Source organism: Eumetopias jubatus, unplaced genomic scaffold (genome assembly GCF_037043125.1).
Source record: "Eumetopias jubatus isolate StellerSeaLion01/CBP00866 unplaced genomic scaffold, mEumJub1_p1.0 scaffold_6, whole genome shotgun sequence".
Lineage (NCBI taxonomy): Eukaryota > Metazoa > Chordata > Mammalia > Carnivora > Otariidae > Eumetopias > Eumetopias jubatus.
The window spans coordinates 40478109-40492044 of NW_028274812.1; the positions used below are offsets into that span (position 1 = coordinate 40478109).

At 40.0% G+C, this 13936-nt stretch overlaps 1 protein-coding gene across 1 annotated transcript in view; it reads right to left on the minus strand.

Moving 5' to 3' along the window:
* Positions 1-11978, minus strand: part of CLVS2 (clavesin 2) — a 60158-nt gene extending 48180 nt beyond the window's left edge. Inside the window, exons 1-2 of the mRNA XM_028117001.2 lie at positions 11590-11978; positions 485-659 (exon numbers count right to left, since the gene is read on the minus strand). Coding sequence (XP_027972802.1) covers positions 485-659; positions 11590-11978 — 564 coding nt within the window. The remainder of the gene's footprint in view (positions 1-484; positions 660-11589) is intronic.
* Positions 11979-13936: the final 1958 nt, after the last annotated feature.

Below are 13936 nucleotides of genomic sequence, written 5' to 3' on the forward strand. Positions count from 1 at the left end.
TATCAAAATGCATATTGATTTATTGCTTTCCTAACAGCTTTTTGGGCAACATGAAGATATTAATGATCATATCCCTAATTCAGGAGGTTAAATGGAATAGTAAAACAAATATTTAGCTAATAATTAATATACACAGAAAAAAAAGAGAAACAAAACAAAAAAGCCTAAATAGCTAATAAAATCCAAAACGTGCTCTTTGTTCTGATTATCATGATAAAAACCTCAGGTCATCACCCACATTTATGCTTAGACATAGTGAGGTTTGTACCTAGTACTACAAACCCCATCTATTAAAAGGTCCGTATCTTTCAACTTTTCTTCTATAATCCTTTGTCCAGTTAGTGTTTTAGTGTTAGTGCTAAAAAACTATTTTAAAAAAATGTTTTTATTATTCTTTAAGTAAGACATTTTGTCATTCTAACACATTAGATAAGAGAAGTCAAACACGAAAGACTGAGAAACTGGGTAATTTGTTAATTTTTACCTGAAGGCCTTCAATAGCCAATCGCAGCATGCTTGGTGTAAGTTTGGAGGCTTGCTTGAAGGTGAAGTTACTCCAGTCTATGATCAAAACAAATCCATTCACTTGAAGCTCAGGATCTTCAATCATGGCTTCTAAAGAAAGTAAGATGGCACGCAAAATATCCACCAGTGTGTACCTATCAGCAACAGAAATGGACCGCATTAAATCTAACAATCACTTTCGGCAAAGCTGTAGAAAGTGTTTAGCATACTGAAAATTCCTTTTAAAATACCTCAGGAGTCTGAAGATAATTTTGTTTAGAAATCTTTTTCCAAGAGGAAATTTATTTGCTGCACTCCAGGGACATATTAGAATTTAACATGTATTCTCCCAAAACAAACTAAAATGCTTTTGAAAATATTTTGTTTTCATATTTTACAACCATTTCCTTTACCTCCAGGTCTTCCTATGATTTTCTAAAATCTCATCTCAACTATCCTGAAAACTAGGCATGGTATTTTTTTGAAGTAGTTCAAGAATGCCCTCAGTAATACTGACATTTCACACCTTCACATTTGGAAAACTTGAGAATGAGATTTGAAGGAGTTTCACCAATAAACAAGAACACTAGGGTAAACAGCTATGGTTAAAAATGTCAGCAGATTTTAATCACTCATATGGAGTTAATATCATAAAGATGCAATGAAAGAAAGAAGGATACAGGATTGAGTCTTTATCTTCTTCAGCCTTGCACCTTAGCACAGTGCCTGGCACATTGTAGGAACGCAATGAATGCTCTTTACATTCCTGTAGAATGGGAGTAGACTAGAGCGCCAAGGCACTGATTACAGAGTAAGATACTGCCTCAGCGAAGGCAACAGAATGAAGAGCAAAGTAAAAAAGGCCAAATTTGAGAAGTATTTTAGAGGTGAATTTGTTAAAATGTAATAATTAGACACAGAGACTAAGATTGAAGGAAGAGTAAAAGATGACACAAAGATTTTCTAGCTACAGAGCCCGAGTAAATGGTAAAATCTTTCATCAAAATCAGTAATGCAAGAAGAGAATACTGTTGGAGGATCTGGAAATGTAGAGTTTGGAATAAAGCCTATTGTAGTGTTGGTGAGAAGTATGTAGTACACCCAGAAAGATAATATCAAGTAAACATCTGAAAAAGTAGATCCTAAACTGAAGAGAAAGCTCAAGGGGGGAAATTCCAAAGTCAAAAACACACAGACCCCAAGTTCAAGTAAGTGAAGGAGGTAATGTAGTCAGAGCTGAGAAGAAAATGAAATAGTTATTCAAGAAGGGAATCCCAGCATTTCAAGAGGAATCACCAAATTTATGAAAATGCTAACATTTCAAGTTTTTCCCCCTCAGATATTCAGGTGGAGACATCTAGGAAAAGCTAGAGAAAGAAATGTTGACTTCAGGAAACAGGTGGGACGGGAAGGGCTGGTGGATTAGGGATAGAAATCCCTTCGACGAAGATAGTATGAGGCAGTGAGTACATATGAGGGAGTAGTTCTATTTTTCACTTCTAGAAACATTTGGAGGCGAATGGAGAAAGCATAGTAGTCCAGAAAGGAACTTCAGGTGATTTTTCACTTGCTCTGGGTCTCGTTTCCTCATCTGTAAAATCAGTAGTTTGGAATAGAATCCCTTTGGGATCCCAGCATTACTCAAGCCTACGGCACGGTGTCAGAAGACTTCAAGATGGAATCTCTTCCCTGTCCTTCATTAGCAGTGTGGTCCTGGACATGCCATTGATCTATAATTCTGAGGCTCAGTTCCATTATATGAAAAAAATGGAAGTACCTATGATTAGCTTACTCGATCTCACTGGCCATGGGGGGCAGGGGAGGCAAGTTAAAGACACAATTCAGGGGAAAGCAATTCCACAGTGTTAGGTATACAGCAAATGCTCAGTAAATGTTGGTTGGAATAGATACAGAGCATACTTTTTATTGTAATGGTAACCATAGACATAGTGTACTAAGCAGGATATAATCAGAACTAAAGGTTATTTGTATATTATACTTAAAAATGAATGATGACCTTTAGATAGCTTATTACTCTTATAAAAGGCAAGAATCAAGAGATTATTTTTAAACCTTTGGAAGGTATATAGCCTATCTTACAGGCATAAAGATGTGGCATCCCAAAATACTTCCTGAATACATAAGATAATAAAATTTTGTGTAGAGTGCTATTACCTATTTGTCTTTAAATCTGTAAAATATGTATGGTTGAATACCTTATTTGTCATTCCATGGCTGGCCTATCTCCTCTATGAATATAATAGCCTAACACAGTGTTACAGCCTTCCTCCTCCATCTTTCCAGTCTGTGTAGGTTTATAGGCTTTTTTGTCATATTTCTGGTTTAAATTTGGAGACCTGTTTAAAAAAATACTCATTTTAATTCCTGAAATTCAAAATAATAATTTTTCTAATTCTTAATTAGAAAAGCCCAATTTAGAATTTCTCCCCATTATGATTATTCTTATGTTACCTATAGGAACACCAAATAGCATTAATAATACCAAAATGGCATTAAGTAAAACTTGAATCTGAAATCAGCTTTGGAAGGCTGATGTATTATATCCAGTGAGAATAAACCATAGCACCAGTAAAGGCAGACATCAAGAGGCAATTTGTTTTAAATAACACATTTTAAGTATGGTTTTCCAAAACTGAGGCCAAATCAAGAGAAAAATTTACAGACATATCATTATTCCCAAGGAAATATAATAAGGCAAATCCTATGATCAGCGATGAAGAAAAGCAGGTTTGCCAAGTTTTCAAGAGCAAATTTCACCAAGTTTTTAAATTTATTATCTTTCTTCAAAAAGAGAATCAAATGATCCTTATATAAATCATTTTGATGTCCAAATTGAAGAAAAGAAACATTAAAACATCTTAGCTAACTGCATTCAAAGGGCAGGTCAAAACTACTCTTGACACTCCAGTCCTCTGTTGTCAAACATGTCACATTACTACCATTAGCAGCTCAGCAGGCTCTTCATAAGCAACACATTATTACATGAGATCTTGCCAAAGTCTGTCAAATATCTTCCAAAGAAATGGAGGATTTTATTAATTTTATATCTTCCGGAATCCTACTTGCATTCTTCTCTTTGAAATTATTTTTCACTGTTATAATCTACAAACCTGAGGCCACTACAATAAGTATGCTTGTGTTTGAGGTTTATCTCCCAACTGTAGGAACTCCACCATTGTTAGTCTTCCGTTATATGTTGGAAGAAAGCCATAAATAACAAACTAGCACATTAATGCAGCTCCCGACTCTTGATTGTGCTTCTCCAAACAGCATTAAGTAAAGCCTGCATCTGAAATCAGCTTGGAGAGGATGATGCATAGCAGGTAGTAAGAAGAAATAATAACACCTAACAACTATATAGACCATTGCTCTTGAAAGACAGCAGAGCTGTGATAATATGTAAAAACCATATGGAGAAGACGAACACCTGTATCTCCTACAGTCAAGAGCAGGGAAACTTGTTCTCCTGCCTCTGGCCATGCAAGGATCGGGGGTGCTGACTGACCTGTGCCGTCCTGGGGCTTACAGAGTGGCATCCTCTACAACTTACAATCCTTGCAAAGAGCAACCTAAATCGCAAACAGGTCATTTCCTTCCTATTCCCCAACCTTTTCTTTCAGCTTGACAAGGAAAAACTGGCATCTGGGCATCACATTGAACAGCACAACAAGCAATTTCCCTTTGTCACTAAATCAATCAGCTGTTATTAAATTCTTCATTAAGGCTACCCCCACCTCTCAGTTTTCATTAAGCCACATTTCTCATGGCTGAAGCACTTCTTATTAGAAAGGTGCTGAGGGGAAAGGCAAAGGCGAAGAATTGCCTCTATTAATGCCTCGGGGTATCATTAGCGCTAAAGCTGATGAACCTATCTAGGTGTTTTATAATACTGAGTGGTAATAATAATAATACCTCTATCTGTGTAATCGTTTAAGATTTCCAAGGCAATTTCAAATGCATTATCTTAATCTCAAAACAAGCTCAAAGTCTCTATGCTGGCTTTGTTCCTATTATTTTGGAGATGAGGACACAATCTCAGAGAATTTGAATGGTTTGCCCAGAATTATCCTGGGAGTAAAGCGGGGAGACTAGATGAGAAGCCGGGTCTTTCTGACACTTGACTTCTTTGCACTCCCCATGCCACCTCATACCTAGAACACAGTCTAATGAATAGCTGTTCTGCTTTCTCAGGTCTCCGTGGCATGTGTGTCAGAAGACAGATCAGAAGTCAATACCAACGTGGCACCATGCCAGGTTAGAGGGCAAGCTCCAACCTGGCCCCAGCAGCAGGTTTTGAGGAAGGAAAGGCGAGAAGACATTCCTAAGAGTCTGATGGGAAGAGGAGAGGTCTACAAACCCTAGAGAAAATATGAACTCTGAAATAATCATCTGTCTGGCTTATATCACTGAGCACAGAAGATTAGCTGTTTGAGCCTGGCTTTTGTTTTACTGCTGTGGGAATGTAGGTGAGTGAGAACAAGTGAATCACTGAAAATGAAACATCTACAGGAATAATGTCTTTCTTTGGAGAAAAAAAAAGGTAAAACAGTGTGTACCTACTGCCCTCAGAATAAATAAAATAAAACAAAACAAAATAAAGTAGAACTGTGCTGGAAAAAATGCTAACATCAGAAATGGAACTTTTCTTTTAAGGGTAGAATACTCTCAGCAAAGGTCTGCTAAGTGCAGTCTTTGTCTTCGGAGATTTACTCCAGCAACTGAACTTTCTAACGGTCTATTCTGATGTTCAGTCAAGATTTTCTAAACGTTAGATGGAATTCTTTCCCCTAGATTTGTTTTTCTCTAGACTCCTTTCGGTAACTGTCTATACACACACAAAAAGTTTGACCAACTCACTTACTAGCTGTATGGTCATGGGTGAGACACTCAACTGCCCAGAGCCTCAGCTTCCTCATCTGCAAAATGTGGATATCAATAGGACCTGCCTTGTAGGATTGTGATAAAGATTTAATAGATTAATGTTGTAAAGGGTTTAGAAGAATACCTGGCACATCACACATGCTATAAAAGCCGTTTTAAATGAATGAATAAATGAAGTAATTAATTAATGAATTAAAATGAAACAATAAGAGGTTAAATTCTGTTAACGGAGAAGGCGATGTTCTCTCTGCACAACACTGAGGAGCCCGCAGCTGTCCCTTGGCCCTGAACTTCGAGCACAGGCAAACAGTACCCACATTAAGCACTTACAACCTCTCTGGTAGTTATTTAGCACCTCACGTTTTTTCTTCCCAGAGCTCATATGCCCCTTGACGGTACAAAGAATGTGTTACATGTCTTCATTTGCCCCTGGCACCTACTAAATTTCTATGTATGTAACAAATGCTTGACTCAGGCGTATCTTTTAAAAAAATGATTTGAATTGAGTACTCTTGGCTCTGTTTGTTATTTGATGTTACAAGGACCTGACATACAGGGACATCCTTCCTCCCACCCCCTATCAGGAGTGCTGTTTATTGTCTTAGTAAAGTATATGCACCTGCTCCCTGTGATATAAAAGAGCTCAGCCTTTCCCAGAATGCAGGAAATGTAATTCATTCACTAAGGATAACATTAATTTACTATCTGTTGGCTTCTGTTTTAAAATATCTTTAAACATTTCTTTTGAGGCATCCTTTCAGTGCAGTAACTTCAAACCCTTTGCTTCTCTTCAACTTTGTTTAAAGTTGCATATCTAAAATATGAAAATAGCCCAGTTCATGCCAGACCCCATCAACATCCTACTTTAAGGTTGGCACTCTTGGTCTTCGTTGTTATTTCAAGATTATTTCACTAATTACTGTATAATTGCCCCAGTTTCTAGAGACCGTCCTATTTTTTCCAGAGATTTATTCCAGTATTCCACTAACATTTCTCAGGACAATTTTTTTTCGTTCCCATTTTCCACGGTATGAACCAAGGGCATAGTTTGGAATAACCTATAGTTTCCAGAATATTTATGAAAAGAGCCTCCTGATAAGGAAGCAATACAGAAGCTCTGCTGGGACAGAAGTCCTGTGGAATTGACACTTGCCATTTCCAGTTTTGACTGAATCTCAAAATCCACCCATAACACAGCACAAGATGCCTCCAGGATTTGAAGGGTAGGGATTCCTGACCTTGACACAATATAAAACACTGTAAAACAAAAAATTGAAACATATCTGAATAAATATAAGTAAACTTTAATAAACTGAGACAAGAAGTCTTCAAAAATCAGGCCTCAAAATTAAGCCTACAATCGGGCTCCCTGCTCGGTGGGAAGCCTGCTTCTCCCTCTTCCCCTCCCCCTGCTTGTGTTCCCTCTCTCGCTGTGTCTCTCTGTCAAATAAATAAAATCTTTAAAAAAAATTAAGCCCATATTTTGTTTGTTTGTTTGTTTGTTTTAAGATTATTGAGTATGAGTGTTTCTCCTTAATTGTATAGTTAATTGCCCTTGACTATTCCTAGTAATTTTTACTTTATTTTGTTTTATTTTATTTTAGTGCACTTCTAGAGAAGAACGAAACTTTGTGGCTGGGATTAAAACAAATTTGTATAGTCTATGGCTGTTTTAAAATGTTAATTTATTATCAACATAACCTTTTAATTTAGAGACTGACCACATTATTTTAATACATGGGAGCATATTCACAAGTCAATCAGAACTTGCAAATATCATTATTTTCTTTTTCATGAAAAAGCCACACAATAAGAATAAACAAACTGAAAATAATATGTTTTTTAGGCAAATTCCAGGATAAGCTAGAGAATCATAGCCTGATGTTTGACTGGCCGGTCTTCTATCCCTTCCACAGCTTCAATACTATAAGCGATCATCAATGTTTATCATGACAAGCCAAACATAGTGCAAGATGGTCAGTGCTTTGAAATTGCCACTATATTAGGCATCATTTTGGTTTAGCTGTATTTAATTGTTTTCTACTGGTTATTAACCAGATTCCAGATAAATGTTTGTTTGATGTACAAAAGTATAGAGAACTACTTTATAATTCTAATGAAGTAAAATACTACTGATGACCTACTGGCCAACTATCAGAATGCATGTCATCATTATGTTTCAGGGGCCCAATCCACTCATGAATATTCACAGGAAGTATGTTCCAGTGAATTTCAACTTCTCAGATACCTGCTCCTATGCTCCAGAGTCTAAACCAGTCTCTACTTTAATTCCAAGCTTCCTTTTCCTAAGATAGTATGATCTCTTCTAGCTTCATGTTACATTATCCTCACACTCTATTGTTGCAATCAGGTGGACAATTTGAAGGTATCTGCTGAGTCTTAAGCAGGACACTACCATTCAGGAAGGAAACACAGCATATAATGCGTGGAAGACTACTGCATCTTAGCAATTTGGTGTAACAGTTCAGTTGTTTTTAATTTTATGGAATTTATTCTTGTTTTCAGAAATTATGTTAGACAATCTGAAAGAAATGAGATAAAATTATATGAATCTTTACCAAGGTATAGCCTGCTCAACAAATGTAATAAATCATCTGACCCTGTTCTATCCTTTTTAGAAAAACCACAGACCACATTGAAAGTCATTTTAACATTCTACTATTTCAATTATTTTTTAGGTATGTTAGAAGGCAGGTACACTGTAAATATTTTTATTTTACCTTAGTCTTCCTGAAGATTCCATGTCTCCCATAAAAGCTTTGGAAATGGTCCAATTCTTTGCAATAACCTGAAACTGACCTGCACCACACTGCAGTATAAAGAGACACTATTTTATTTATAGTCACCATCTCACACACATTTACTGTTGCTAGTCCCCTGAGGAGCACAGAAAACTGTCCTACAAATTTCACACAAGAGAAAGTACACAACTCAACAAATATCAACTAGCATTAACTCTAGATCACCTGCTATTATAAATATAATAACATAAGACTTAGTCTTTTTTATTATACAAATTAGTTATTTCAGAGGTCTTTACAAAATTTTTTCAAAATGCGATTAAAAGAATCTTGCTTTCCCTTTTGGGAAGTTGGAAATAAGCTGTTTTGAAAGAAAGGGAACATTTTCTTCTACCTCATTTCTGGAATTTCCCTGTGTAATCCTGGACATTCCCACCAATTGTCTCTTTAAAACAATGCTATTTTACTTTCTTAAAACAATGCTGCTTAAAAAAAAAAAAAAAAAAAAAAGATTGTTAAAAGCCAGGCAATTCACTGAACAACTCAAGGAAGGTGGTCAGAATTGTGATCAGATGTGCAGTCTTCTCAAGAGACCCAGGTTGTTTGGTCTGGCAGGATGAGAGCAGGATCCGACTCACAGAACGGGAGAGGCGTGGGGACCGAGAGAATTTGGCATGTGGCAGATCCACCTAACAGAACGGTAGTATGGGAAACATTGAGGGAAGGTGGCACAGACTTTGTTAAAATTCAAGTCAGATAAGAATTGAGGCTGCAGAGTGTAGAAAGGAAAGGGATTCAGATCCAAGGTCGGAAAGGGGCTGGTGACATCCTGATACTAGAGGAAGAAACTGCCAGAAACCATCCTACAGGCTTCAGAGCAGTTCTTATGCACATATCCCAATGATAGAAGTTTACAGAATATGTCAGGAGGATAGAGCTGCTTATCCACTAGTCCTTGTTACTGATATATGCAGATCTGAGATGGGGGGAGGGAGTAAGAAGGAGAGAATGATTTTTTTTTCTAAGAATATAGGAGGAATTTTAGACAAGTTCTAAATAACTTGTATGCCTTCTGATCTTGACATAGTATAACTTCTTGATTATACCTGTTTGTTTCCAACTGTAGAAGTAGAATTCATAATTTTTAGCCTGTAGGTCCAGATAATTTTTACAGGACATAGCTTCTCATTTTTAACTTCACATACATGAAATTTTAATGTTTAGGATTTTTGTGTAGTTTTAATAAAAATAATTTTATATGCCTATTAGTAAATCATCTCCCATTGTAGATTTCCAAGGAGATAGATTTTCATTACTAGTAACCTATCCTTTATATGAAAGAATAAGACAGACAACTAAAACAGTTTCTTTAGTAAATCTGGAGTAATCAGCTTCCCATATAGATGAGAACTATAAGTGACTTTCATCTTAATTAGGCTTATAAATCAGTGTGAATATTAGTTAACTTATAAAAATAAGTGAAAAAAGTTCTGATATACATGCATGTCTCTCTGAACGCAATCTGCCTCTCTAATGATATCTTTGACAGACCCTGAGATATATTTAAATATAAAATTTCCACAGCACCCATTTCACTGTAGCTCAATAAACAAAATGCCAATCTAACTGACATATGGATTAGGTTCCTTCTTGAATAGTTTTTTTTTTCAATTTTGATATATGCAATAATTGGTTTGCATGACCTTACAATGTACATCTCAGATGGGAAAAAAAATAAAAAACTTAAAGAGAAATTGTGGTCAAAAGATGGCATTTCATGGGCCTTTAAACTTTGGCACCTGATAAAAAGTAGAGTGAGATCTTTGCAAGTAACCAAAATAAGGAATAGACCTCCATTCCCCCTCAATAGCTAACTCTGTAAGTTTCTTAGCTTTATGATTCCTTAGGTAGTAATTTGTCTTTTTATTTACCTAAAAGAAATCAGAGTAGTTCTCAACTTAGAATTACAGGGAACAGGTAACTAATGAGTAAAAACTTGTTAAAAATATTCACTTACATTCTAAGATTCCAACAGTCTGAGAAGCCTCTCTAGAAAACCATAAGATCAATAAGCTTTCTCAGTAACTGTAAAAGTCTTTTACAATTGTTCCAGAGATGTTTCAACTAACCAGATGCATCAAAAGTCACCATTCACAGAACTAAAAATACACCAATGTTATAACAACCAGCTCCTCATGATTCATAGTTCTGGTAACATTTTCAAGTTCCATGAAATATATTTAGCTTTGAACTTAATTGAAACTACCTTACCCAAGACCCTTTCATAATTTTTTATGTCTTTCAGTCTGAGAAAATATTTTTTTAAAGATTTTATTTATTTATTTGACAGAGAGAGACACAGTGAGAGGGGGAACACAAGCAGGGGGAGTGGGAGAGGGAGAATCCGGCTTCCCACAGAGCAGGGAGCAAGATGCGGGGCTCGATCCCAGGATCCTGGGATCATGACATGAGCTGAAGGCAGACGCTTAACGACTAAGCCACCCAGGCGCCCCTGAGAAAATAATTTTAATTGAGGAAGTGGAATAGTTCTTCTCTGCCTTTTTCTGTTATAATGTAGATGAAATAAGAATATAATTTCTCTTCCATTAAAAAGCAATAGAACTCCAAAAGTCTACCAACCGACATGTCTGAACATTTTCCACTTCCTTACAAAAGATGAAAAATCACATCAGACAGGAAACACATTCTTTAGATTAGTGACAGGTGTAGAACGAGCATACCAGTCAGCCTTTATTTTCAGTGTCAGTAGGCATGCTCAGCGGCAGAGGGTACAACTCTTCCTTTTCATTGAAGTGACACACATCATATTATTCCTTCATCTACACACCACCAAGCAGAAAAGTTCCCAAGCGACAAAACTACTTGATCTTGGTTGAATGCCAGGATATTGTTTAAAAATAAAACCTCAGTACTAAGGAGACAGATGATGATGATGATGATGATGATGATGATGATGATGATGGTGATGGTGATTTTGATGGTGATGATGATAATGAACTACTTTAAGAATTTCATTGGGGGAGGGAGGAAAAGTTGTCTCCATTCTCATCCTCATTTCTCCACAGAACAGTAAACTTACTCAAGAGGTGAAAAATTTAGCAGCTTTATTTAGAAGTTGAATGATTTAGATCGCAGCACAATAATAGGGTTCAGGAAGCATTTAGAGCTGCAGTAGAAACTAGGTGCTCACGAAGTAAGAGTTTCAAAGGTAGAAATAAAAGCCTTTCTACCACCCCTGAGGATGCCCACCAGAACCTCATTTTGTAGTTCCAGTTTCTCTTTTCCCCCAGCCAAATAAACAAACACTTCAAAGCTTTAAAACCATGACACTACTCAGGGTAAATTCTGGAAAATGGGAGAGTAAAAGAATCCCTAGGACAAGTTTGAATTTAGGATTTACCTGCTCTGATCCCAGTTGGCTGCAAAAAGGACTAGAATCTTCCTGCCATAGTGGTCCAGATTGGCCAGGCCCCCAGGGAAGCCATCCTTCAGTGCCTGCTTGATGCCAGGGTCAGTGGCCTTGAAGCTTTTGAACATGTCCAGGTTCTGCTGCCGGTACTCAAAGTACTGGGCCAGGAGGCGGAAGGCCTCAAAGTGATGAAACTTCCTGGCCCGCAAGAAGCGTAAGATGAAGGCATCATCTGTGCGCAGAAAGCCAATGTCCGGCCTGGTGATGACCATATCCCTCACCTCCTGGATGTCCTGGTGCAGTGTGTCTGGGTTCTCGTTGAGCTCCAAGCGAGCTTTCTCCAGGGTCTCAGGAGAGAGACCAGCTTGCAAATGAGTCATTGTTCTGCTTATTCCTGAACCTTCCCTTCCTCTTGCTGACTGTCCCACAACAAACCTGGCCTTTGCCACCACCACGCTCTGGCCTCTGGACCTCACTGCAGCCTGCTTCCTCTTCTGTACAGGATATTATTTGTCTTGGTGTCCAGACTAGTACCCTGTTGCTCCTGCTTTCCCGCAGCTTTTTTCTGGGGGATATAAACTTCTTTTCCCACCCCTTAAAAACAACGAGTCACTTTAGTTCCTTCTTCCCTTTCTTTTAAAGAGATGTGGAACTCTGGTGGGCCCAACACTCCTTGTCCTTCCTCAGTCCTAACAAAACACCCCTAAACCCACCCAGCGCGCTTGGCACTGATCTTGGTACTGTCCTCTTCTCTTCCAAGATGTAACAAAAACAACCCCCACGCACATCTCAGCCCCAGCTCTGTGATGCTTCTGCGGTCTCTACTGAAGGATGCGCCTGCCAGGGATAACGATGGGAATTCTGATTAATAATAAGGTGGCTCTTCAGCGCTGAGCTCCAGGGCGGGGAGAGAGCGTCTTTGCCAGAAAGAAAAAGAGAGAAAGGGAAAGAGGGGGGAAAGGAGCTTATTTTTCCTTCTGCTTATTCAAAGATGCTATTTTTAAAAGACATTTGTAGGATTTTATTTAAAATGATTATGATCCAATTAGGTGGAGACTCTGCAGATAGCGCACCTTCCCTCCTCCCCTCCTAGATACACCGTGATCTCAGAAGGCACCAGAAGGGTTTCTGGTGGCGTTGGCACCAGCGTGGGCTTCCCCCCCCCTCCAGCCCCACCCGCAACTTCTGCCTTCCTCTAGCCCTTTATTTCAACGGAATTATCGGGGGGAGGGGGTGCGCAGGAAGGAGGGGGATCTCTCTCACAATATACGTTTCAAATGCGAGGTTGGGGGCGGACGGGGGAGGGGGAGAAGGTAGAGAAGAGGAGTGGAGAATAAAATTAAAATGTCTCTACCTTTTCTATAAAACCCCAAAGCAAGAGAGAAGAGCAGTGGGCTCCTACCAGCAAACCCGGAGGCGGGGACGCTAAGCAATGCGGCACTCCCTGGCATCCATCAGCCCCGGCTTCGGCGGCGGCGGCGGCGGCGGCGACAGCAGCATCAACTCCTCTCCGTGGGATGGCACGAGCAGAGAAGAGGGGCGGCAGCTGGGACCCGGGCCGAAGACGCACTGGGGAGCAGCCGTGACCACATCGTCCGCCAGCAGCCCGCTGCCTCTCCTAGCAGGAGGGTGGGGGTGCGGAGCTAGGGCCACCGGCGTCCCAGGTCCTCGCCTGGCCCTGCCATCCGCGTCCCCGGGAGAGGAGAAGGGAGGGAGCAGGGTTCCAATGCCTGGATGGAGAAGGCCACGCGGGCGGCCGCCGCCTCTGTGCGCCCCAGCGGCCGGGCGCTGCGCGCGGCGGGGCGGCTGCTGCGGGGCGCGGGGCGCGGGCCTCTCCCGGTGCGCGCCGGGCGGCGGGAGTCAGGCGCGCCCCTCCGGGCTGAGGCTGCTGCGGCGGCTCCGGCTGCCGCGGCTAAAAGAGGACTCGGCTCAGCCCAACTCCTCTCTAATTATCCCAGCACAGATCTAGCGGCGACGTAAGCGCTCACTCAGCTCGCGCACGCACCCCGCTCCTCTCGCCCTGACTCGGCTGGGTAGGACGGCAATTTCCGCGGCATTCAAATATCCTGAGCCCCAAGTTTAGCCTTCTTGTCCGCACTCCGGGGCAGGCTACTCGAGCGGGCATCACCTGGCCAGGCGGGGCTGTGACGCCTGGCAGTCTCCCCACGCCCCTCTCTCACCCTTTGTGTGCAAGACCCCAGAGCGGCCGGCGAGTAGCCTTTGTGGATGGTAATTCACGTGAACACACATTTTCTAGGTCCCATAGGAGATCGTTTTGATGTGGAAAGCGTACGGAAATATTTTGTACTTGCTGCATTTGTAGTTGACAGAAATGTTC